Raw genomic sequence first — 26,293 nt, forward strand, 5'->3', positions numbered from 1 at the left:
TAAGGGGAGGTTTAGTTTGGGTATTAGGACAAGGTTCTTCCCCTAGAGGGTGGCTGGGCACTGAACAGGCTCCCCAGGGCAGTGGTCACAGTCCCAAGGCTGCCAGAGCTCAAGGAGTGTTTGGACAACACTCTCAGGGACAGGATGGGATTGTTGGGGTGTCCTGTGCAGGGCCAGGAGTGGGACTTGTGGGTCCCTTCCAACCCAGGATGTTCTATGATTCCATGAAAATTCCATGACTCAAAGGTGATTAGAGAGATGGAACACCTCTCCTAAGAGGAAAGGCTGAGAGACCTGGGGTTGATGTGGAGAAGACTCTGGGGAGACCTTAGAGCACCTTCCAGTACCTAAGCCTTAAGCTATGTCAGGGGAGGTTCACGTTTGGACATTAGGAGGAATTTCTTCACAGAATGGGTGATTAGACATTGGAAGGGGCTACCCAGGGAGGTGGTGGAATCTCCATCCCTGGAGGCGTCCAAGGAATGACTGGACGTGGCACTCAGCGCTCTGGGCTGGGTGACAAGGTGGGGATGGGTCACAGGTTGGACTCGATGGTCCTGGAGGTCTTTTCCAACCTAAGCGGTCCTGCGATTTTGTGGTTCTGTGAAATGGCCTCAAGCTGTGCCAGAGGAGGTTAAGATTGGAATATCAGGAAAAAGTTCCTCATGGAAAGGGTGGTCAGGCAACGGAACAGGGCAGTGGTTGGAGTCACCATCCCCGGAGGTTTTTTTAAAAAACACGGTGTAGGTGTGGAACCCGGGGACACGATTTAGGGGTGAACGCGGCAGCGCTGGGTTAGCCGGACTCAAGTGATGCCGGAGGTCCTTCCCAACCTAAACGATTCCGCAGGGGCGCTCCTTGAGGACTATCGGGCACGGAGCGACAGGACGAGGGGGAACGGCCCCGAGCAAACGCGGTGTGGCGGGAGGCGCCCCCGCCCGCGGCACGGGGGCTGGAACGCGACGGTCCCCGAGGCTCCCTCCCGGCTCCGGCCGCTGTCGCCGCCAGGCGGCCCCGGCCCGTCCCGCGGCCCGCGCACGGGAAGCGCCGCCCCCGGAAGCGGCGGGCGGGGGGAGCGGGCACGGGGGGGGCCGAGCGAGCGAGCGCCCGGCGAACGGGCCGGGGACGCGGCGGCGGCGGCAGCAAGATGGCGGCCAAGTCGGATGGCGGCGGCGGCGGCGGCGGCGGCGGCGGCGGCTTCGCCCAGCTGCACAACCTGGACGAGGCGGCGGCGGCCGCAGGCGGCGGCGGCGTCGGGGCAGCGGCGGCCGAGGTGGCGGAGGAGCCGGGCGGCAGCAGCTCCTTGCACATCTGCCACTGCTGCAACACGTCGTCTTGCTACTGGGGCTGCCGGAGCGCCTGCCTGCGGAACCTTTTCGGGCGGGCGGCCGCCGCCACCGCCGCCGCCGAGCCGCTGGCCCCGCGCCCCCCCGCCGCCGCCGAGGGGCCGCCGGAGGCCGGCGAGGCGGCCGAACGGCCGTGGCTGGACTGCCTGTGGATCGTGCTGGCGCTGCTGGTGCTGCTGGGGGACGTGGGCACGGACCTGTGGCTGGCGCTGCACCACTACGGCCGGCGGGACTACTTGTGGTGCGGCCTCACCCTGGCCTTCGTGCTGCTGCCCTCGGTGCTGGTGCAGATCCTGAGCTTCCGCTGGTTCGTGCAGGACTTCACGGGCGGCGGGCTGGGCGCCGTGCAGGGGCTCAGCAGCCGCGGGCCGCCCATGATGGGGGGGACCGCGGGCCGGCGCGGGGGACCCGCCGGCGGGGTAGGAGGAGCCGCCGGCACCGTCACCCCCGGGGCGCAGCGCCTCTGCAGGATCTCCGTCTGGGTCTGGCAGTCCGTCATCCACCTGCTGCAGATGGGGCAGGTGTGGAGGTAAGGGGCGGCCCGGGACACCGCCGAGCCCCCGGCGGGGCGGGCGGCGCGGGGGGCTCGGGAGCGCGGCCGTGGCGGGGGGGTGTGAGCGCCCGGCGGGAGGGGGACGTGGTTCGGTGTCACCTCATGATCGGACGTGGACGTGGGTCGGTGTCACCTCTTGGTCTGCGGTGGTCGTGGGGCAGTGTCACTTCCCGGCGTGAGGTGGACGTGGGTCAGTGTCACCTCTTGGCTTGGGGTGGATCAGTGTCCCCTCGTGGTCTGACGTGGACATGGGTCAGTGTCACCTCTCGGTGTGAGGTGGGTCAGTGTCACCTCGTGATTTGAGGCGGTCGTGGGGCAGTGTCGCTTTCTGGTCTGAGGTGAGTCAGTGTCCCCTCATGGTCTAACGTGGGTCAATGTCACCTCGTGGTTTGAGGTGGTCGTGGGTCAGTGTTACCTCATGGTTTGAGGTGGAGATGAGTCAGTATCACCTTCTGGTCTGAGGTGGGTCAGTGTCCCCTCGTGAGCTAACGTGGACGGGGGTCAGTGTCACCTCGTGGTCCGAGGTGGGTCACTGTCCCCTGGCCAAGATGGGGAGCTGAAAGCTCATGGTCCAAGGTAGATGTGGGTCAGTGTTGTCTCCTGGTCTGAGGTGGACATGGGTCAGTGTCACCTCCTGGTCCAAGGTGAACGTGGGTCAGTGTCCTCTGGCCGAGCTGGGGCAGATGTGGGTCATTGTCAGCTCGTGGTCTGAGGTGGACGTGGGTCAGTGTCACCTCCTGGTTTGAGGTGGGTCAGTGTAACCTCCTGGTTTGAGGTGGGGAGCTGTCAGCTCGTGGTCTGAGATGGACATGGATCACCTCATGGTTTGAGGTAGTCCCACCCTGGGCAGGATGGGGCAGATGGGGGTCATTGTCAGCTTGTGGTCTGTTTGCGACATGGGTCAGTGTCACTTTGTGCTTTGAGATGGACAAGGGTCAGCATCACCTCGTGGTCTGGGGTGAACATGGATCAGTGTCATCTCATGCTTTGAGGTGGAGTGGGTCGCTGTCCCTGGCTAAGGTGGGGCAGATGGGGGTCATTGTCAGCTTGTGGTCTGAGATGGTTGTGGTCAGTGTGATGCCCCTCCCCACAGAGATTGGGGGGTTACTCCAACTTTGGGTGAGGAGAGATGCAAAGGGAGGTGATTCCCACAAAATGAGCCTTTGAGGTTGAGTTGGGGGCCATGGGGGTCCAAGGTGGACCTTTGCCAGTGCTCCCCACAGTGGAGGAGCTGTCAGGGCCCCCCGTTGTGCTGAGGGGAAGAAAAGTTCCCCCAAAATGTGTCTCTGGGGCTAAGGTGGGAGGAGTGGGGTTTGTCGGTCCAAACAGGACATGGGTCGATGCCCCCCACCTGGATATTCGGGGAAGAACTCCAGAGGGAGTAGACATGCCCCCCAAATGAGTGTGTGGGGCTGGGGAGAGGGGAATGGGCTTACTGTCATCTCACGGTCTGGAGGGGACGTGGGTCTGTGCCCCTCATGGCATGGCATGGAATGGATTCTGGCTCTGTGGGGTTGCAGACGCTGCCCCACACACATAGGGCAGGACGAGGAAGGGGTCATGGAGCTGCTCTCCCGACAGGAGATAATGGGGGGGACACCCCTGTGGAGGCAGGCCCGGGGCTGGGGGTGACCCTCGCAGCGGCAGCGCTGCAGAAGGAGCTCCTGTGGCCCTGGGAGGGGGGGAATTCACCCCACCACCTCCCTCCTGGAGCCCGGGGACAGCCAGAGAAAGACCCCACAGAACACAGAGGCTGCTCCAGAGAGGGTCTGCGTGGGGGGCGGACCCCCGAATACCGAGCGCTGGGATGTGCCCATTCCAGAGGGCTGATGTCCCCTTGGGACAGATCAAACCCCCCGTAGGTGAGGAGAAGGTGAGGGTCTCCTCCATCCCCGAGAGCCGGCGGAGCGGGAGCCCCCTGGCTCTCTGACCACCCCTCCGGTGCCGAAGGAGCAGATTAAGGGAGTGGAAAAACGCAGCGTGATGCCTCGGCTGTGGCTTGGGAGGGAGAAGGAACCTTCTCCTCGGTGGGAACGGCGGTGGGGCCGCCGCTGTGAGGCTGAAGGTCAGGGAGAAGGGACTGTTCCCTCCGGAGGGAGGTCCTGGGGTGGAGGAGACGCTGGCCAGAGGAGAGGTCTAGGAAGTGACCTCGGGCTCAGCAGGAATAAAAAAGCATCCTCCAGCGTGTGCTGGAAATTACGTTATCCTCCCCAAAAAGAGCGGTGGGAGGAGGCAGGGAGGGATTCTCCAGGATGAAAGAGCCTGTGGATGCAAACACTGCCACAGAGATGTCGGGCTTACGGAAAGAGGTGGTGTAAGGACAGCTGTAAAGACCCGGCATGGCCCGGCGTCCTCTGAGCTGGGACGCGGGTTAGTAACGTGGAAAACCTGGGAGATTTGGGATGGGGGGCGGAGGGACCGGCTCCGGGTTGTGCCACAGAGCGCTGGATACACCCCCTCCACCCCACCGACGGCTCAGGCTGTAGGGAAGATTCTGCAGATAGGGGTCGATTTGGGTTTGTAGCTTTTAAAATAATCCTTAGGGATCAAAGATTTTTATTTTCCCGATTTTATTTTTTTTTTTTTTTGAAGGAGCCGCGGGGGTGGAGGGGAGGGGACGTGCGTGGGAAGGGTGCGTGAGATGTGTACGGAGGAAATAAGCCCCTGGAATCGTGCAGTGCAACAGCAAATTCATATTTCTTCTGCATCTTCAATGTCATTTGTGCGGCGTTCAAAGCACATTTGTTCTCAACTTCTGCTTGGGGGTTTATTCTATTTTTATGGGTATTTTACGGCTGAGGTTTGGGCTGGGGGATGGCGGGGGGGGGGATGTCTGCGGGTCATGCGTGCGAGGATGATGAATTGGTCCGCGACCCTTTCTCCTGCTTTCCCCTGATGCTCCCGAGTGCTGATCCCATCAGCAAAGGCAGTGCTCGATGCAGATGCTCCTCTGGCAAGTTGGATTTTTCCTCTCCCGGAGTCAGGCAAAAGGAATGATTGTGCTTCAGCCGCGCACAAACACTCCAAGCAGTGGCACGCTCGAGTGAGCCGCTGGGGAGGGGGACGCCGGAGCGATGCCGGCAGGGACAGAGGAGGGGATACACGTGGGGGGCTGGTTTTTGGGAATATGAGGAACCAAAGCTCAAGTTGCCCAGACTTTTCCCTGCTTTGTTAATGCAGAGGAAAAACGTTTGCAGGGCTGGGAATGCCGAAGGGGATTGGCAAGGAGCACTGCAGACTGGATCACCTTAGATGAAATCAGGGAGCTTTCTCCCCTGTTGATCCCTAATCCCACTACCGCGCGGCTCCTGCTTTTTTTAAGGCACGCTGGACAAGCGTGAAGCTGACTCCCATTATCTGACCAGAGCCAGAATTAACTTCCTGGGATCTGTGGAGTAGCCTCCACGAGGGTGTCTTTTTGCATTCCCACTACAGCTGTTGCAAATGCCGTTAAAAAAAATGAATCTGGAATGCGGTGATGGGACCAAGACTGGAATGTGCTGGTTTGGCCGCCTTTGCCTGCGGCGAAACCGCTCCGTGCTGGGAAGAGGTTTGTGCCTGGGGATGGAAGAGGAGAACCTGGGATGGTGTAAGTTCAGAGTGGAATGCTCTGAGCCTGGTTTCCTGCAGGATACGCGTGCACGGAGCGTAATGGGGATCGTACGTTACGTAGGGGCTGTCGTGGGTGTTGCTCAGCAGCTGGAATGAAATCATAGAGAATAGAGAGGGGGCAGGTTGGAGTAGTACAGAAATCCTCCTCCTGAATCCCTTAGGGAAATCTGGGTTTGGAGTCGAGGGATAACACAATTCTTGGAGGGGCTTCTTCTGAATATCGGGAAGACTTGCCAATAAGATGATGAATAAATAACATTTTGTGGCAGAAGTATAAATACACATCAGGATCTTATTTTAGCAAGGTTGTCTCTTCATTTTGTCAGGATTGTGGGAGAAGGAGCTTGTTTTGGAGCAGTCTGGATGGGGGCTTTGTCTGCTGTTTTTGTTCTCTGCAGAGGGTGAATCGTGACCAGGCAGGAGGGCTGAGGGGGCAGTGTGACTACTGAGGGGGGGGCTTAATGATATTCCTGGTTTTTTATGGCTTTTTCTTGCTCAGCTGAGAACTGAAGGCTGTGTTAACACTGCCTACCTGTAGTGGCTGTTGGAAAAATAGTATACATTGTAAAAATGTGTGTGTATACATATGTACATATATAATCATATTTTTAATTCCTGCTTGAAGTAGTCTGATCCCAAATGGATTCCAGGAGCCTGATCTCAAATGCCATTCCCACTGATAAGGCTCAGCTCCTGGGGTTTTTACCTCCATAAATCTACGGTTTTCACCTCTCTCTCAAATCTTAGATTCTCTTGAGGATTTGAACACTTCATCCAGACTACCCAGACAGTGAAGGATGCCAGTTGGGGCACATTCTGCTCCTTATAGAGCTGCTGCTCTGCAAGCTGCAAAGGGCTGTTCCTTGAGGGAATGCTGTGGTTTTGCTGGGAATAGGCTGAAGGAAGGTCTGGAGTCAAGGCTTGCCAGGGCTTTTGCTTTCACTGGAGCTGTTCAGCTGTGTAAATCTGGGAGGAACAGTTGTGGCTTGAAGCTTTTGTATCTTCAACAGTTGCACAGGTTGTGTGAATGACAGGAGTGAACTTCCCTGTCTGATGTACCTTTCCTTAACCCCTGTCAGAAGTGGGTCACTGGGTCAGGGATGCTGTCCTGGAATGCAGGGTTTATGGAGTCCGATCCCTTGTGTTGCACTGTGCTATTAAAGCAAACCTTATTGGATTCCATTGGATTAAGGGGATGTGGAGCTCGAGCTAAAATGAATGCTGACCAGCTGGAAATCACTCTGTGTCTGTTAAACTGTCAGTAGTGAGGAGTTTCGTGACTCCAATGTACTATATTTGTGGGTTTGTTATTAAAACAGATTCGAATACGTATCTGGGAGTAAAACATTCCATAAAAAACCTTCCAAGCAGACCACAACAACCCTTGTCACTGTTTTGACATTAAAACACTTTGTGTATGTGCCTGACTAAAGGAAAAAAAGATTCCTAAAATTTAGGCGGAGAGTTGACATGTTTTTTATTAGTGGAAAGACCAAAATCTGTGAGTTGTTTGGCTTTGGAGGTGGAAGGATGAATCAATGGGTTTAAATGGAATATGTGGTATTTAATGACTCCATGATGAGTGGGTTCAGGCTCTCCTAAAATACTTTGCTCTGGGTTGATTTGTGAGTTAGAGGCACACAGTTTTGGGGAGTTTAGAAATACAGGCAGCTACAACTCTGAAGTTCTCTGCCCAAATCCCACTGAGTGGGAGACATCTGCTTGTCAAAGAGCAGATGAAGGAGAAGTTGCTGACCTAATGCTGCCTCCTTGTCTTGGTTTGGGATGTTCAGCTCTGTAGAGCCTTTCCATAAATTTCCTGGCACGCTGGAATATTTTTTTCAGCTTTTTCTGGTTAGCTTGTCTGGCAGCTGAGTTTTTCCCTTTAGCCAAGTTTTAACAGCTTGCTTTTATAGTATGGAGTTTTGTCAGCTTTTGACAAGTTGGCAGAGGGAAGACATTCTGGGATAGATGATAAATATGTTCTCTCTACAAAATCAGGTCTGGGGTATAACTTCTTTTTTTTTTTTTTCCAGTGAGGTCGTTCTGTCTCCCAAAAATCTTCCCCGTTCCGCCCCCATTTCTGAGAGCTTTGCACAGGATCTCTTGAAGGAAGTGCTGGGCTGTGGGTGTGGAGGTCCAAAGACATTGAAGTGCTGAGCGTGTAGGTTGTGTATAATAATAACAATCCTAATAATGATGGGAAAAAAGGCTTTATCCCTTGAGTAGGGTCTTCATGGGCTGCCGGTGGTGGTGCTGCTCCGTGTCTTGTTGAGTGGTTCCCACTAGAGGGGGTCCAACCACAGATGTTGGAGCGGATCTGCTGGGCCAGCCTTGAGAGGGCAGGGATTTCTCCACACCTTTTCTGGGGAGAAATCATGTCCTGCCCTCACCTGCTGAGAACTGGCCTTCCCATGTGGCTCGGTGTTTCTGTGGTGACAGGGTGGCTTGGGGAGGTGTGGGGGGTGGGATTTGGAGGAGAACTGGAGTTTGGTTTCCTCTTGGATGCTGTTGAGGAAGAGCCATGTGGTGTCCTGTGGCTGTGCAGTGACAGCAGCTCATCAGCTCTGCCCTGGTGTTTGGGGAGGAGGAAGGGGAAGCAGAACTGCTCTGGTGACCTGACTTGGTTCCTACTGGAACCAGCATAAAGTTTCCATGGCTTTCAAGGAGAAGACCACCTGTGCCAGGTATTTCTGAGGCATCATCTCCAGGAGTCCCAAAACTCTTAAGGAAACTGTAAGGGAATGCTCCTGCTCACTTGGTCCTTGACCAGAACATCCCTTTCCAGTTGTTCAAGCTTCCCACTGAACTCCAGGAAAAACAGCCATGCCTTGTTTTCCCACTCACCCCGTGGTTTGATCTCTAATGCCAGTGGCAACCTGGAAGTGCCTTTCCTGGTGGAGCGGAGGCAGAGTGCCAAGGGGAGGAGGAAAGATGGCTCACCGTTTTTCTTCTGTTAAAATTTCAAGCTCTCTATTTTCCGTCTTTCCAGACACTTCCATTTTGCTGGTGGCTGCACTGAGCTACCTTTATTCCTTGCAGTGGTTCTCCTCTCTGAACAAATGTAGGTTATTCAGGGAGCATTTCTTTTAATGAAAAGGATGGAGGGAGAACTGATGGTGATAAAGCATCTCCTTGGAGCAGAGCTGCTTTTGCTGCCTTGAGACTGCAAGGAGCAGAAATTGGACATCAAACATGTAATTTTCCTTGGGGAATGAAGGGGAGCCTATGGAGAAGTCTGGATCCCTCACAGAACTTCCATTTTGCTTTATTTCCCTCAAATCCTGACTTGATTTTTAGCACCTGACTGTGGTGAAAATCAGCAGTAGTAAAAGGCAGTGTTTTAACACCTGGCAGCTTTTAGGCAGGAGGAGCTGTGAGTCAGAGCAAGGCTTTGCTAGGGAGGAAATTAAATTGTAATTAAAGGCATAAGCAAAGAACATGTGCCAAATATTGTTACTTCATTGACCCCTCCTCCTTCTGATATGCTGGGATTCAGACTGATGGCCAAGTCTGCTTTAGGGCACTGAGATGCTTTTCCAAATGAGATCCCAAGAAAATGGGAAAGAGCTTTCCTGGGGAGAAGGATTTTAAAAGAAATTAAGGATTAATTGAGGATTAAAAAAATCCTCAAACACCTCTCAACAGTCTCAAACACCTTGGCTTTCTAACCCTGGGGAGCAAACAGGACAATCCTTGCAGGGCAGAACAACGGGCACATCCCATATCCTTGGGCTGCAGTGTCAAGGATGGTCCCAAAATCTGCTGGGTTGTGGGACTGAGCATTTGGCTGTGTCCCAGGATAGCAGGAGCAGCCCATTGCAGCTTCCCACAGATGGACATTTATTTATTTATTTATCTATCTATCTATCTATCTATTTATTTATTTATTTTACAATTCCCCCCACTCTGGGAATTTATATTTTTCACCACTCTGTATTTCAGTTTCAGCCTGTGTTTAGTTCTATGGAATTGCTGTATCATGGGAACAACATTTACAGTGCTCAGGAGAAGTCTCAGCAGCTGCTGTTTGCCCACCCCTGGACAAATTCCACCAATGGACTTTTGTTATTTCACTATAAGGGGGTGTGTTATTCCTTGTGTCCAAGTCTTGGATCAGCAACAAAATCAGATCTTAGCCAAGAGACAAAACAACCAGAGCAAAAGCCCATCTCAAATGTGTCCCCAAAACTATAGTGGGACCTGGAGACTGTGCTTCTCCTCACGTCTCCTTTCTTTGGCAATCTGTGAGAGCTCAGGTTCACCTATGAAATATTCACAGTCTGTCCTTAAGTGACTTCAGCTGCACAGAAGATCCTTTGCAGAATTGGCAGCTTTGCTGAAACCTTCTGTGTTCAAGCCCAGAGCCTTTATTGTGTCCTCCTCTTCCTCTGTCCTGCTGTGCCTGGGCAGTGGCACGTTGGGATGATTTGGTTTTCCTGCTGCAGAGGCTGTTGAGGATTTTTGTATCCCCAAGAAATATCCATGTACTGTCATAGAGTAGAAGGTTTCAGTTGGAAGGGACCTTAGAGATCATGTAATTCCAGCTGTCTCCAGGCATGGATGCCACCTACTAGACCAGGTTTCTCCAAGCTGTGTCCAGTGTGGCCTTGGACACTTCCAGGGATGGGGCAGCCACAACTTCTCTGGGCAACCTGTGCCAGGGCCTCCCCACCCTCACAGCCAACAATTTCTTCTCAATGTCTAACCTAAATCTCTCTCTTTTAGTTTAAAACCGTTCCTTCTTGTCTTACCATTGTCCATCCATGTAAAAAGTCACTTTCCCTCTTTTTTTTATTCCCTCTCTCATTACGCCCTTTTGCTCAGGATGGGGTGAGGGAATAGGCATCTTCTCCCTGTCCCACGGGGAATAGGACTAAGACAGGAATCTTTGCCAAAGCTGCCTCAGTGCCCTGTAGATGGTCTGTGAATGGGGACTAGGAAAACCAAGCCTATTGCGATCATGTTTAAGTGAACAGTGCAGAGGTCTGAGCTCAGGCTGGAAAACTCACAGGGCTGCTGAGCTGCATCTCCTGGTCTGCCTTCACAGGGAGGTGGATGAGGTAGAGGTTTCCCATAAAACCCCCACCAGTTTGGCAGAACTCTTATTAAAAACTCTTCAGGAACCACAATGCACAAAGGCTCTGGCACCTGGAGCTGCCTTTATCACTTTTCTAATTAAACCCGTGGAAAAAACAACCCGTGTGAGAGAGGAGTGTGTCCAGCTGCCGGAGCCTCCCTTGGCTCCTGGGGCTCCGTGGGATTTTCTGTAGGGACAGGGGAGCCGTGTCATGTTTCTGCTTCCACAATCTACACTGGATTTTACAAGTCTGCACAAAAATCCAGGAGAGATGGGCTACCCCATCCTTTCAGGCAGGTGGTTCAGGCTTGTCTGCTAAAGCAGTGGGATGAGAACTATCCCTGTGAGTTTACAGCATTCCAGGGTCTGGGAAAATCACCTTCTGTGTTGTAAAAGAAGAACAGTTTAACTCCTCATGCTTGGATCCCCCCCACAGGCAGTCCTGGATGACAGGACTGGCAGGAATGTGTTGCCTGATCTACCAAACACAGAAGACAGCAGTGAAGCACCAGGAGTGGTTCTGAGTTTGGGATTGGAATTCATCCCAGTTATGTCTAAGTGAGGGAAAAAAGAGCAACGGAGGCCGATGTTGTTGAAGTAAAAATTGTAAAGAGTGGTATAAGCAGAAGGCATTTAAATAATGTAAACAGTCTGGCAGGGGAGGAAGGATGGGAGGCATTCCAGAAACAAAGGGAAAATAGTTTTAAAACATGGCTAAAAATACAGCAACTCTCGAATTCCAGAGATTATCTCAATTAGCGCTTTTTCAATATATCTTTACAACAGAATTGCACGAGTTCACAAAAGATAATGGAGGCTACGAGATAGGGAGCAGTGATATTAATTTGTTTAATTAAAAGGATGAAGGGCTCCCTAAAATAAGATTCACTTATCTCCTATCGCAGGGAAGAACGAGGAGGTTTTATTGGGAAAAGTGCGGCTTGTGGCGTCGTAGTGTGGAAAAGCGTGGTGAGAGCCAGGGCTGGGAGGAAGAGCCCCTTCTTCAGCCTCAGCAGTTCCTTGCTCAGTGACTTTCAACAGCAAATCCCTTCCCGTGGGATTTATGTGCCGTTAAAGCAAAATGGGATGATTTTACGTTTCCGAGAGGATTTTGTTTCGTGTTCGGAGAGCAGGAACTGGACATTTTCCTCCGATAGAAAATCAAATATCCATACATTGGAGCTTCGAGGGGCAGGCAAACAGGGTTTTAACCAGAATCTGGATGTGTGGAGCTGTGCATGGATGTGCTGGATGTCCTCTGGCTCTGGAGGTGTGGCAGCACATGTCAGAATTTATGCCCAGCCAGCCTCAGTTCTGCATATCCATGCCTTGGGCTGGGGGAGAATCATGCATGGATATCCAGCTGGATGGTGGGAAGTGTAGGGAGAGACAGTGGGGTCCAGGGAGGAGAGAGGACCCTCATGCAGATCTAAATTAAATTAACCCCCCTGGATGTATATTAATATGTTAAGTAGCAGTAAGCTCTGTATCCCAGCTCAGCAATATTCCCAGGCACTTTATTGCTTTAATGGAGGGATAAAATAGAACCTGCAATTATAGTAATTTTTTCTAATTGAATATTTTGCTTTATTCTTTCCCTTTCAAAGCTTGACTGTAAGTACCAGCCTTCATAAAGCTTTGGAAATATTTATACTTTCCCTCTCTGGCAATGGGTGTAAATATGCTTTCTCTTGGGCAGGCTGTTTGGGTCCCTCATGGATGAGGAGCAGAACAGCTCTGGAGAGCAGTGGGAAATACACCTTTCTCTGTTCCTTTGAGCTATCTTGCCATTATCACAGAATCATGGAATGGTTTGGGTTGGAAAGGACCTTAAGGATCATCTGGTTTCAATCAAGGACACCTTCCACTATCCCAGGTTGCTCCAAGTCCCATCCAACCTGGCCTTGGACACTTCCAGGGATGGGGCAGCCACGGCTTCTCAAGGCCTCACCACCCTGACAGGGAAGAATTTCTTCCTAATCTCCAATCTAAACCTACTGTCTTTCAGTTTCAAGCTGGGAAATACTTGTTTCCCGTTAGGTGGAGAGGGGGGAACACCCGATGTTACAGAGTCTGTTTTCTGCCACCCTACATGGGCTGGACAGGAATGTCAAGTATCTTTTTAATTAACTTCTTGTTAGTGGCCAAGTGGACAACTGCAGCAGCCAGGCTGTTATCCCAGTCCATGGTCTGGGCAAGGGGATGAGATCCTTGATGTTTTCCACCTAAACTGACTTTGGGCAGGAGGACGAGTAAAAGCACCTTTCAGCATCTTGCTTGAGCGAGACGTAAATGGCAAGTGAAAGCAAAAGCTGAAGGGCAGAGTCCTCGTCCAGGTCCAGACAGGTGACAACAGGGACAGGGAATTAAACCTGAAACACTGATGGTGTAATTGGGTGCCTGTTGAGATTTTTGAAGTGGCCATTTTCAGTGCCAGCTCTTCAAACCCGAGTTCCTCCCTCCAGCTCCAGCCTCGAGCAGCAAAATGCAGCTAAATTAACATAATAATTGGGTTATGCATTCCGGGTGCTGAATCTGGGGTTTAAAGAGGGAGATGTGCTGATACTCCCTCCCTGCCATGGGATGCTATCAGTCTGAGCTGTTCCAATAGCTGTCTCCTCCTCTGAAGGGGACTTTTGATCCAATAAACTGCTTATCTGGTGTAGTTGTCCTTTCATCTGGCGTGGGTGGTGTGTGACGGCTGATGGAAGGCGCAGCATTGTGGGTCGTTTATGAATATTAATTAGGAGTGGAAATAATTTGGAACAGTGTGTGCAGAAATCCATCAGCTCCTGCCTTGCAGGAGACTCACAAATCCCGGGGAGATCCGATCTCACGTCGGGGTGTGAAGTCACCACGCGCGGTCTGTCACAGTGACTCGGCGATGCAGCAGGAGGTCGTTTCGGGGCTTTATTTCCCGGTGTTTGTTACGACTGGGCTGGGGGAGGAATGGTTTCCTTGGGAAAAGCTGCAGCAGTGCCTTGCCAAGTCATGTGCATCCGACCCGGAGCGGGAGCTGGAGGGTGAGGTTTGGCCTGGGCACGTGGCTGTGCCGAAAGGCAGCGCTTGATAAGGCTTTGGTGCCCTTGTTGCAGTGAAGGACGAGCTTTTCTCCTGAATGCTTAATCTCACCTTAGTCCTTGTCACTCCGGGGCCGTTGTCACACGCTGACGTAAATGCATCGTGCCACTGACGCCGGGAGAGGCTCCAGCCCCAAATGTCACACAGCTCACTTTGGGATGATAGCAGAGCCCTTCAGAGAATCACAGGATGGTTTGGGTTGGGAAGATTATCTTGTTCATCTTATACATCATCTTGTTCCCACCCCCTGGTGTGGGCAGGGAGACCTTTGCCCTTCCGTGGTTCTACCTCATTGCTTTCCTCTTCTTCAAGTTGCTCCTTTGAATAAAAGACCCATAAAATCCAACCAAGATGCTGCCGAGGTGAGGGCTGGTAGGTCCCAGCCAAAATTGTGCCAGGGGCCATCCTGTGGTGGTTGAGCCACACAAATAACATCATACCTGCCTAATGGACAAGGAGGAGCCCAAAAGGATGCAACACACTGGAAGTAAAATACTCCCCTTACTTAGGGTTAGTTTTAATTTTTATTGAGACTATGGTTGTCTTGGTTTTGGGGTGTCTTTTATGAAGGTGTATCCAGCCTATCACAGTCTCCAGGAAAATCCACTTCTACCTTTTAGGTGTGGCCATATGGTTTACCTGTTTGGGTCTTTATCCAGTAGTGGATCCCAGATCTCTTTGTTGGATTAGATTGTGCACATCAGTTTTGGGAGAGTTACATTCAGTGGCTCACTTTAGTATTAATGCATTAAGGGTGAGTCCCAGGTGAGGTGGAGAAAGCAGAAATGCCAAGGCACGTCATAGAATCATGGAATAGTTGGGTTTGGAAGGGACCTTTAAAAGTTATTTTGTTCCAACCACCCAACCCTCCACTAGACCTGGTTGCATCAAGCCCCGTCCAGCCTGGGCTTGAACACTTCCAGGGAATCTAGCAGAGGCCCAAATGGGTCCATCTAGCTGAGACCCAAATGTTTGTGTCCTTGTGGACTCATCCTGCTCGGATGCTGACGAGGGAGGTTTGTGGTTCGTTGCTCCTCAGCTTCTCTCCGAGTGCTCTGCAGTGAGGACCCACTGGGGTTAAAGTGGGACCATCCTGGGAGCACTGGCCAGGCTGCAAGCCCGAAACTCATCGCCCAGACCCATCCAACCTTAATTTGGGGGTTGATTTATTTTTAAAGCACACCAAGTAATTAACTGCTTTACTTTAAGACTCCTCGGAGCCCTTCAAACCAGCGCTGCAGAAATGGGTTGATTATTCCGCTCCCTTCAAAGCGCGGGGTATTAGGAAAAGTCGGCTCCCCGCAGGCACGGCCCTCTGGCAGCCCACAGGCACTCCAGGGGTGCCACCACGTGTCACACACGCTCAGTGTCACAAATCACTCTCCTGGCAGTGCCACTTGCTCCAAGTGGGGCACGGTGGCTGTCACAGGGTCGTCATCCCGATCCGCAGCGTTCCCTTCGGCATCTTCTTCCCATCCCCGGCATGGCTGAGTTTGGGTCTTTGAACCAGCTTTTCAATTGTGAGCTTTAGATCTGGGATAATAAAACATCAAAGTAAACCAGACTGTTGTGGATACAGAAGAAAAAAAAAAAAATCAGGACACTCAGTAGGACTTCAGGGAGTAATAAATTTGTTCTATATTTAATCTCGTATTTATCGCAGTGTCAGTATGAGACCACTTCATTTTACTACTTTAACTGTGTCTAAGAATAACTGAATCCTTGAAATATTGAGAAAGTGGCTGATACCTGGTGGTAGCTGATGGGATCCAGCTTTAATAGTTATTGATTGGTTTCAAAAAGCTCCCAGTAATATCACATCTGAGCTACTGTATGTGGGGAGTTCAAATCCTATCAGTTATTTAAGATTAGAAGTAATTGCAGATTTGCAGCTTAATCATCTCTCAGTAGGTGAATCCAGCCAGGACTTCTGGTGTCATTTATAATTTTGCAAAAAAAATTATGGTTGATCTGCTCTGGTTTTATTGTGTGAAAATCTTGACATCCCTAAGTTCAGATATTCTCAGGCATTTCCTCAGCTGCTGTGAAATTGGTGTGGCTTCTCCAATTGGGATCCAAAGCCCTGTTTGAAATGTGGTTCTCTTAACAGGAAACACGAGGGATAAAAGAGCCCTGTAGGGTTGGTCTTAGTGCTTGGTCCTTTCTGGTTGTGCCCCATGTCTCAGGACATGTGCTGAAAAAAACCCGCATATCCTCATAGAAAATTAAAAATTACTCCGTAGTAAAGGCAATCTTTTCCATCCAGAAATTCAGGAGAGCAAAAAATCAGATTAAATGCTGCTTTTTAGTACTGAAACTCTGCCTGGGTAACCTGGCATTTACCTGTGCTTCACTGGAGTGCTTCAGAACACTGCCGTAAATGATGCTTCATTATCATTTGTGTTCTTAGCTTTTGTTTTACTGCTCTGGACTTTAATCATTCCATTTATCAAAACATTTGTTTGTTTGGGGTTTTTTTTGCCTTTTTTTTTCCTGGTATGGCTTGTTGCACAATTAGAGGCTCATTATTTTTCTTGGTTGTGATCAAGCTCTACCTGCAACGAATTTCCTATTTGAACACACAGATCTCCTGGAATTCCCTGCTGCTCCTTTCCCCAGGAACCGGCTCTTTGCAGTTCCTGGGAAGTGACCAATTTTTTAGCAGGCAGGGCAAATTTTTTCTGATTTTTTTATTGTTGGTGTTTAAGTGTGTTCTCAGAGGAAAGTAAAAAAAGAGACCACAATCGTTGGGAGCTGCAAAACTGCGGCAGCAGTTTGAATTCAGGGTTTAAATTGAATTTCTGATGCCTTTGCTGACTTCTTTGCCTGGGACTGGATTATTTCCCCCTTTCTTTCAGGGGATTAGGGGATTTGTAAACCAGCACTCCTAACAAAGGTGTGTAAAACACTGGGAGGGTCACAACTCTTCTGTTTGCTTTGAATGAATTGCTTTTACGGTCCTGAAACTGTGGTTTGGGGGAAATGGTGAGGAAAGGCAAAACCATCCTTATTTTGGAGGGCAGCTGCTGAAGAATGTCGTGTAGGAATTAATGAATGAGGAGGTACCAACTGAAAATTTGTTATTTAGTGCCATTTCCCACGCAGAATGTGGGTCTCACTTGAACAGAAAGCTGCTCAAGGCTCCTGACTGTTCAAGGAGCCAGGCTGGGATCAGGGAAATGTTTCTGATTGGACTCGGTGCTGGGTCCTTGTGTGCTTCTCGTAACAGACCACAGCCCTAATAAAGAGTTAAAAGGCAAATATTTATGGTCTTTAAGTCCCTTCCAACTCAAACCATTCCATGATTCTGTGATATTTAGATTGGATATTTTGCCCTATGGTCACTTGCCTTGCTCACACGTTCCTCTGGGTGTGGTATTAATTGGTTGTGTGAATTAACTGAGGACTAAGCTTCATTAGGCTGCCATTATGGTTGCATTTGCATTCTTCCTGTCCTAAATCCTCAGTGAAAACATCTGTTAGTCACTCAAAATAGAAGTCTGCATCCTTAGGAGCTCTTTCCCCACCATAAAACTGGAGATTTTTATCCATCAGATACCTTTAATGGTACTTATTTTTCTTCCAGTGCCAGAGAAAACCTTTCAGTAAGACACTTCATCTGTGTTAACTCCAACTGCAAGTGCGTGTCCGTGTCTCTGAGGCCGATGGGATTCTCTGGTATCTATAAAGAGCTCTGAGATGGGCAGTGTCCTCTCCTCCCTCCTTGGCATTGCCCCTCATTTGTTTTCTGCCCTCTACTCATTTTCCTTCTGTAGGATTGGGTTCAGCTTTGTGTAGAATAATTGAATCACTGAGGTTGGAAAAGACCTCCAAGGTCATCGAGTCCAACCTGTGCCCAGTCCCCACCTTGTCACCCAGCCCAGAGCTCTGAGTGCCATGTCCAGTCCTTCCTTGGACACCTCCAGGGATGGGGACTCCACCACCTCCCCAGTCACTAAGAAATGTTCTGAGGGAGCTCCTACTTGTCCCAGGCTGACTTTCCCTGCCCTTTGAGCATCATCTGCTGGGTTCCCATCCAGCCAGGGACCCTCAGGAAGTCTCAGGTTTTTGGAGCTTGGGTCCATTTGCCTTATTAATGAAAGAGGAGCTTGTAATAGAAATGCAACCTCAAAGCCTGACAGCTTAAGACTGGTTTTACTGAGAGGGCTGTTAAGCTCTGTATTAGATTTCAGAGCAGCTTCTTTGTAGGAGCAGGGAATGTCCAAGAAAAATTTACCACCCCAGACATGGAATTTGCTCCTGCAGCCTTTGCCCGATGATTCTAATGATAACACCGAAATTATTTGCCCATTAAAGGATCTACATAACTCTTCCTAATCATCTGAGTAGAATCATAAAAAGAAATTCCATCTTTAAATTAGGCTGTTTACCCACCCTTAAATTAGAACTGTTGGCCAGCTCTGGGTTGTAGCTGTTACATTCCTCTGCACACCTTCCCGTTCAGCCCACAGCAGAGGGGCTGATGTGCAGCCCTGAAGAGTTGGATACATCTAAACCCTCTGGAATCAGTCAGCAAAGTCAGCCTTTGTCAGTTTTTGAGCTCCTGCTCTTTTTTCCTCCCCCCCAGGGGAGTTCTGTTATCCGATAAGGTTGTATCGCCTTGAGTCAAACCAGTGGGATTATCTAAATGAGCCTGTTTGCCACCAGTCCTGCCCGACTCAGCTCTGCTCCAGCTTTGATGGAGGCCCTTCCTAGGGTGTCCTGCAGTTGTTCCATCGTGCCTTTGGTGAATTAAAGCAGTAACTCCGTGTCCTGAACGGGTCAGAGCTCGGGGTGACAGGGATAACCAGCCATTGTGCAGAGCTCCCTGTGATCCGTAATCGCTGCCTGAGTCAAAGGAAGGAACCACAAAGCAGCAGCAATGTTTGGTGTTTTTAAAGTAGTTCCAATTTGAGAATAAAACACCTTTTTTTTTTTTTTTTTGAACTCTACCGGTTACTGAAAACAGCTCACAATGCTTGAAAGAGCTTTTCTGGCAGTACAGGGAAGTACTTTCAGAGATCTGGGGCCAAAACGTCGTTTGCGGCTCGTTATCGTCTCTCTGATGGCAGACAGAAAAGAGCACAGGTGGCCAAGGAAAAGGTGTTCGATCTGGGCAGGTAAATAGTGATTTTCCTCCAGGTTATCCAGCCATCACCTGGCATTTGTGGTTTTCAAAGTTCCCGAGCAGGAGGTGGCGCGTGTTTAACAGCCTGTGGTGGATGTTTTAGTTCTTTGAGGGTTTTCGGAGCTTGGCAAAATTTTCTTTAACGCCTTTTTTTTTTTTTTTTTTGGTAATTTTTGCTTTGCTTGGTGTCTCTTTGCTGTGTTAATTAGGTAGATTCCCATATTAGGGAGGTTCCCTGCTCATGGCAGAGGGGGGTTGGAACAAGATGATCCTCAAGGTCCCCTCCAACCTAAACCATTCCGTGGTTCTATGAATTCTGAGGGCATGAAGCAGTTTTCCTGCAAATACTGAGAACAGGACAATTACAGCTGTTTTACTGGGTGTTTTTTATTATTATTTGGTTTGTTTTCATGCAAATTCCTCGGTGAAATAGGGATTACTTGAGCCTTAGACATAGTAAGTTATCATGGAAAAGCTGAAACAGCAGGGTGAGGTTTTGCCCCTTACAGGGAGAGAGAAATTATCTGTGCATCAAAAACCTTTCCAGAGATTAATTCTGGATACTTTTATTTTTAAGTGGAGCAAGGCACTGAATATTCCAAGGTCAGTTTTCCAGCTTCTCTGTGGTGTTGATATTGAGTTGGACTCAATGATCTTAGAGGTCTTTTCCCACCTTCAGGAGTTATGATTTCTTGATGTGGAGGACCAGGCTCTTCCTGATGACTCAACAGAGTGATGACAGCTACGAATTTGTCATACACTGGAGAGACTTGAAGATCCCTGTATTTTTTAGGGTTTGCCTGTGCAGTATCTTCTGGCTGGAGTTTCAGGACTACCCTGGAAGTGTCCAAGGCCAGGTTGGACAGGGCTTGGAGCAACCTGGGATAGTGGAAGGTGTCCCTGCCCATGGCAGGGGGTTGGAACTGGTTGATATTTAAGGTCCTTTCCAAACCAAACCATTCCATGAATGACTCCATAATTCTCTGATTCTCCAGTCAGATGAGAAGCCGGTGAAGGAGATTTGGAAAACTTGTGTTTGTTCTTGGTATTTTTATTAGGCAGTTCTGTTTTGTGTGTATTTATTGGGCTTTGGGAATACGTTTAGAGAAATTGCTCTTGCGCTGTTGGAGTTTTTAGCAGGAATGTGTTTTATTTACTTTGCAGTCAAAGTGTGTTTTAGTGTGAAGGATTTTACAGAATCACAGAGATGGTTTGGGCTGGAAGGAACCTTAAGGATCATCCCATTCCAACCCCCTGCTGTGGGCAGGGACAGCTTCCACCAGAAGGTTGCATTTTAAAAATGCCTGTGGTCTCTGCAGAGCACCTTTGAGGAGGAGGGAAACCCAACTCTGAAAACAGGACACAGACATTGTAATCCCCCCTCCAGATCAAATCCCATCTCCCCCTGGGATACACATGATGAACAGGGTACCTGGGGTGATTTTACACAGAGATTCCTCGGTGTGAAACCAGGAATAGCTCCAGCAGCTTCAGCAGCTCTTGAATGAGTCACTGAACTGTGGTTTCTCTCATTTTTCTCACCTTTTACCACTTGGAGTAACTCGCCCCAGGATCTGGTGAGAGTTGAGTCCCCACTGATTTCTCTGCAGCAGGTTGAGACTGGAAGGAAAATCCTGGAAGAGGGCAAGCACTGAGAAGGGAGCAAGGAGATATGTTGCCTGAATATTTCCTGGGAGGCTACCAAGTGGTGCAATAACTGATCTCAAAGGCGATGGGTGTTTTGAAAGCAAAAGCTCAGCTCTGATTTCAGCTGCTGGATGATGTGGTTTGGCTCCTGCCTTGGAGCTGTCGGTGTAGGAGCAAGTCAGGAAGAAGGTGAAGATCTGGTGGAATTGAGGACAAGAGCAGCATGAAATCTTGCATGGGGTTCTTCTGAATTCCTAAGAGCAGGAAACAAAGGGAAAAAGCAGTTGAATTCAGTATCTCAAGAGTTGTCTGTTATTCTGCCTTATAGGAAGGAAAATTCCAAGTAGCTGCAGCCAGTTCCTCCCATGCAGTTATTATAACTTTATACTGTGATAGTACCCATTAAAATCATTTATTTTCTCAACCCAGAAATGGATCTGTAGTTGTGTTCACAGAGGTTACTCAGTGCATAAAATTTTGATGTCTCTTCATAGAGTCATGGAATGGTTTGGGTTGGAAGGGACCTTAAAGCCCATCCTGTTCAACATCCCTGCCAGGGGCAGGGACACCTCCCACTATCCCAGGTTGCTCCAAGCCCCATCCAACCTGGCCTTGGACACTTCCAGGGATGGGGCAACCACAGCTTCTCTGAGCAACCTGTGCCAGGGCCTCACCACCCTCACAGGGAGGAATTTCTTCCTAATATCCAACTTAAATCTTTCCTGTTTTAGTTTAAAACAGTTCTTGGCATCTCACCTGACACATGAGCCATGAGCTGCACGGTGCCTTCCCAGCCCTTCGGAGAGCAGGGCTGTCCCCTGGGATCCAAACTCACTAATCCACCATTTCTGCCTGAGCACTCCCCATCCCAGGGAGACTTTTCATCTCCAGCAGGATTTCAAGCCACAGACCTCATGTTCTCCAGGATGTGAGCAGAGTGTAATATTGATTCTAATGCTCACTGTGGTTATTTATTATGTTCATTAGCAGGGAGGAGATGAGAGACCATCATGGGGTATTAAGTTGTCCCAGAGACACCTGGATAGTAAATTATAAATAAACAGTGGAGTAGAACTGGTGGAATGCTGGGATGGGCAATGTAAGGATCTACCAGCCAGGCTTTTTAAGTGAATAATGTGCAGGGTCAGTGTGGTTATTGCTTCCTGTGGCTGGGAATGCTGTTTTAAGGGATCTGAGTGACTGAAGACATAACTGGACTGAGCTCATTGAGGTCCATCTTGAGATGACTCTCCTCAATTGCACAGCCCTGGGACTTTGGATAGCTGTCTCCACATATCCAGAAAACCCCAAACTGCAGATAAAAACCCCAAAACTGCCCATTTTGCTGTAAATATACACTTCTAACAAAGCAAAGATTGAGCCAAAATAATTAATGTCCCTGAAGTGGTGTTTGCTTGGAAAAGGGGGGTAAAAACCCGAGTAGAACAGGGGGTGTTTCTTTGTGCTGCTCATTTCAATTCCTTCCAGCTCAGCACCAAAGAGACCCTTTTTTATCCCAAGGGAGATGAATGTCTGTGTGCAGGAGTGGGAGTGGAGCATTTTCTGACTTACTGGTTATTATGGACATAGTGGTTAATGATCTCAGAGGTCTCTTCAAACCTTAATGATTCCATGATTCCACAACCCAGCATTCAGCTTTTACTGGAGGCTTTTGAACCCAGAACCAGAGCCCCTTGGTGTCCTATTTCATACGAAAAATAAAACTTATTTGGTCAAAGGGGCCTCAAAAAAAGCTCAGTGACAGAAGGACCAGTTGAAAGCAGCGGAATTCAAAACACGGAAGAGCGGCCAAACTTTTTTGGCTGCTTTTAGTTGTATTAACTATTAAAAACCACCCGAACAAACCCACATTTCTGCTTTGCTTTAAGAAACCGTGACTTGTAAATAAACCATTCTGCTCCTTGCTCGAAACCTAAACCACTGGAGATGTACTTAAAGCCATAAACCCTCTTGCTGCACTTGTATTTTTGGTTTAAATCCTGTTTGTGCAAGGCTGTTGATTTACACAGGGCTTTACAAACACAGATAAGACACTTTCCCTGCCCAGGTAACTCGTTCTTCCCGGCCTGGACTTCCCAAATTAATGCTTTGGCCAGGTATTAGGGCATCCTCTGGCTTCCTGTGAGCAATCCTTGAGCCTTTTTGTGTGCTGACATTGCTTCACCCAGGGAGTTTCTGATTTCCAGTTGGGCACTGGGCTCTGTTTTGATGCTGGGAATAATTTTGGGGGTGGTGAGCAGGATTGTAGGAGCAAGTGCAGGCTTATATTAATCCTCAGCTCCTTGTATTTGTGTGTAAATAATACCCCTGTGTGACAAACACTAGTTAAGACATCTCACAATGACAGTTCTTGGCGGTTTTTGTTGTAGATCTGTCCCATTCCTCGGTTTGGGAAGGATCCTCTTTATGTTTGGAAGCATCTTAGGTCGCATCTCCGTCCCACTGTGCTCGTTCTCCCGAGGATTTTCTGGTGATTGCTCGCGGCCTCGAGCACTTCAGACAGGCTGAAAACCCCGAGCGTTTCCTGCAGGAGAGCGTTGTGTCCTCCCGGTGCCAAATGGGTCAAAATCTCTGCCGTGGTGGTGGCAAACTGCGAGCTGGCAGAGGAAGGAATAAATCAGGGACCCGTAGGAAGTGTTGTGGGGAGATGATCGTTAACCAGCATTCATGTGTAAAACGCGGCGCCGAGACATTCAAACACTGCTAATAGCCTTTGATTAACCATTTTTGTTTTGTTCTTGCTCAGTGTGTTAATCACTGTGATTAAAATGCTTAGCCACCATGGAGCTAGGCGTTGGATAAATTAGGAAGTAAGTAAATCCAAACAGATGGGGCAGGGAAAATTAGTGTCTCTGGCAGGGCCGGCGTCAGACAAGGCAGGGCCAAGGAAGATTTAGGGGGAGACCCTAAATAATCTTAAGAAAAGCAAATTTGCCTTCCCAGTGGGGCTGCCAGATCTCCCCACCCTCCTGCTCCTGTAAAGCTTTGCTTGCTCAAGCCTTTTTCCTCTCCCTGTGGAACCCACTGCTCTCCTTTCCTGGTCTGTCAGATCCCAGGATAAGCTGGGGCTCTGCCCAGGATGCTGCAGCTGGGTTTGAAAGCCATTCTTTCCTTCAGACAAGATTTATTAACATCCCAGTGTCTTTGTGAGGTGGGTCCCTGCTGCAAAGCCCTGCAGGCAGGACCTGGGGAGAAGGATCAGCCACTCAGTTCTGGCTCAGGACTGGCCCAGCTTTTTGGTTATTTGGGGTTTTCTTTTTTTATAGCAAAAGCAAAGGAATGCTCCTGAGGTTCAACCCCTCTGAGTGGGTGTGGTGCCATCCCATGTCAGTTTAAAGCCATTCCCCCTTGTCCTGTCCCTCCATCCCTTGCCCAAAGTCCCTCTCCAGCTCTCTCGGAGCCTCTTTGGGCACTGGAAGAGGCTCTGAGGTCTCCCTGGATCTTTCTCTTCTCCAGACTGAACACCCCCTTCAGTGGGACGAGTGACTAATTTAAGCTGTTGGGCTTAGGGCTAAATCCTTGTCTGCTGCAGTTTTTAAAGGAAGAAGGGAAGCTGGGAAGGGTGGGAAGGGCACCTTGTGAGATCAGGAGCCCTGATAGGCGTCGAGATGCATTAAAATCAGCACCAAGTCACGTCATCCCTGAAGAGACATCACAGATGGAACAGGTGAGAGCAGGGGTTTCTCTGGGGTAGCTCTGGACAAAGCTGGAATTACCTGGAGCAGGGAGGTGATGGTGAGACCACACTAACAGTCCTCTCTGTTCCTCCTTCCCTTTCCTCTGGTTTTCTGTGTAACTCATTTTCTGGTAGAGCTGTGGGAAAAAAAAAAAAAGAATGAAATGGGTAGTTTTGGTGACAGCAGGTTTTCGCCTGCTCTGTACTGGGATCTGTAGCTGGGATTTCCAATTTCCCTTCTAATCAAAAGGCTTCCTAAACCTTTCAGAAGTGCTCTCCTGGGATGACTGAGCTCACAGAAATGCAAGTGCTTTGTTTCTGCTGGTGTCAGTCTCTTCAAAGGTACCTGAAACACAGCACAGCCACCAACCCAGTCCTGCTCCTGTCACTGAGCATCAGAGGGCTGAGTATATCCAGAACATCCCTTTTCCAGCTGTTCTAGTCTAGCCCTGAGTACTTGATGATCCTGAGATATCACAGTGGGAAAAGTTGGTCATATCCCTATATGCAGGAATGCATAGATAGAGCTAAATAAAAATGTCTTTTATACCTGGGAGTTTCCTTACTTATATGAAATGTTGAATTTAATCTAAACTGGTGCTGAATCAGTGCCTGTCTGTCCTTTTCAGGTCAAGTTGAGTTTTGGTATTTTGCTGTGCCAGAGGGATTTTTACTGATAATCCCAGAGTGGTTTGGTCACAGAATCCCAGAGTGATTTAGGTTGGAAGAGAACCTTAAAGGCCATCTTGTTTCACTCCCTGCCATGGGCAGGGACACCTTCCACTAGCCCAGGTTGCTCCAAGCCCTGTCCAACCTGGCTTTGGACACTTGCAGGGATGAGGCAGCCACAGCTTCTCTGGGCAACCTGTGCCAGGGCCTCCCCACCCTCACAGCCAAGAATTTCTTCCCAATATCCCATCTAACCCTGCCCTCTGGCAGTGGGAAGCCATTCCCTCTTTCCTGTCCTGTAGGATCAGATCACAAGAAATCAGAGGAGGTCACCTCTGTTGGGCTGTGTTTGGGTTGAGTTGGAGGATTCTCCATCCCCCAAAGTGCCAAAAGCAGCTTCTGCTTCAGTGAGAGCACCGAGAGCTGAGTTACTGGGGGGATTCTCAAAGCCTTGCAAGGACAGCATCCAGAGCTCCAGCTGGACAGAATTCCATGGAGAAATCACATGCTTGAGCTCCAAGGGTACATTCCTGGCTCCTGGTGCTCTTCTCTGACCCCAGGCAATTCTGTAACTCATTTAAAAGTCAGTTCTTCTCTGCCTTCTCTTTTTTTTTGGGAGGGGGTTGGGTTTATTTGTTTGTTTGTATTTCGTGTTTCTATATTTTTCATTTCCCCATCCCCTCCATTTAGTGCTTTCCCTCTCCTTGTATGATCATCCACTGCTTTTTTATTATTTCTGATTTCTTTCCTGACTAATCTCAGCAGTTTTCAAGCCTCATAAAAAAACTTTGCTGCTTTATCCTCTCTCTCACATTGGCCTTGCTTTCCTGCTTTCATCTCCATTTTTTGCACCTCGGGTCATATCCCTATATGCAGGAATGCATAGATAGAGCTAAATAAAAATGTCTTTTATACCTGAAATATATAGGAAGACCTTAAACTCACCACTGTGTATTTATATACCTAAAAACTGGCCTTATTCAGCACTTTGTAAGGGGATTGAGACATGTGAGTCTCCAGCTGAGTGTGTTAAGCTCCGCAGTGACCACAATTCCAAATATTTTATTTGCAGTGTGTTAAGGTTTTTTCAACAACTGCTCTATTGTTATTGCCAGGAAAATGCTGACATATATTTTATGTAACACATCAGATGTGATCCAGGCTCGCTTTGCAGGGCTGAGTAGCATTGCTACGGCCAATTGTTCGACACAGCATTTTGCTGCGTTTCCTGACATGCTTAATAAAGATATTTCCATGATTCTCGAGTCAGCCTGAATGCCATTAACTGCTGGCTTTCTGAGGAGGCAGAAATGCAGCTCCCAGTGCCAGGCTCTGCAGGTTTGGCTCAGCAGCCACCAGGTAGGAATCCAGAGCAGCTGAAAATTGAAGTAAAAGCGGACCTGTGCTGGTTGGTGTCACCCGGGCCCTGCTCTCTGTGCTGCACATCGACTCAGTCCATGGATTAGGGTAAGGCAGAGCT

At 49.3% G+C, this 26,293-nt stretch overlaps 1 protein-coding gene and 1 long non-coding RNA gene across 2 annotated transcripts in view; both read left to right on the forward strand.

Moving 5' to 3' along the window:
- Positions 1–1,124: 1,124 nt before the first annotated feature.
- The window catches only part of XKR6 (XK related 6), a 205,383-nt gene continuing 180,214 nt past the window's right edge, over positions 1,125–26,293 (forward strand). Inside the window, exon 1 of the mRNA XM_050314764.1 lies at positions 1,125–1,875. Within this exon, the coding sequence (XP_050170721.1) occupies positions 1,148–1,875 (728 nt within the window). The 5' untranslated portion in view covers positions 1,125–1,147. The remainder of the gene's footprint in view (positions 1,876–26,293) is intronic.
- Positions 7,981–26,293, forward strand: part of LOC126639704 (uncharacterized) — a 44,851-nt gene continuing 26,538 nt past the window's right edge. The window contains exon 1 of the long non-coding RNA XR_007628867.1: positions 7,981–26,280. This is a non-coding gene — a long non-coding RNA (uncharacterized LOC126639704). The remainder of the gene's footprint in view (positions 26,281–26,293) is intronic.

The sequence above is a fragment of the Myiozetetes cayanensis genome, unplaced genomic scaffold, assembly GCF_022539395.1.
Source record: "Myiozetetes cayanensis isolate MyiCay16 unplaced genomic scaffold, myiCay2020 scf2-11, whole genome shotgun sequence".
Taxonomy (NCBI): domain Eukaryota; kingdom Metazoa; phylum Chordata; class Aves; order Passeriformes; family Tyrannidae; genus Myiozetetes; species Myiozetetes cayanensis.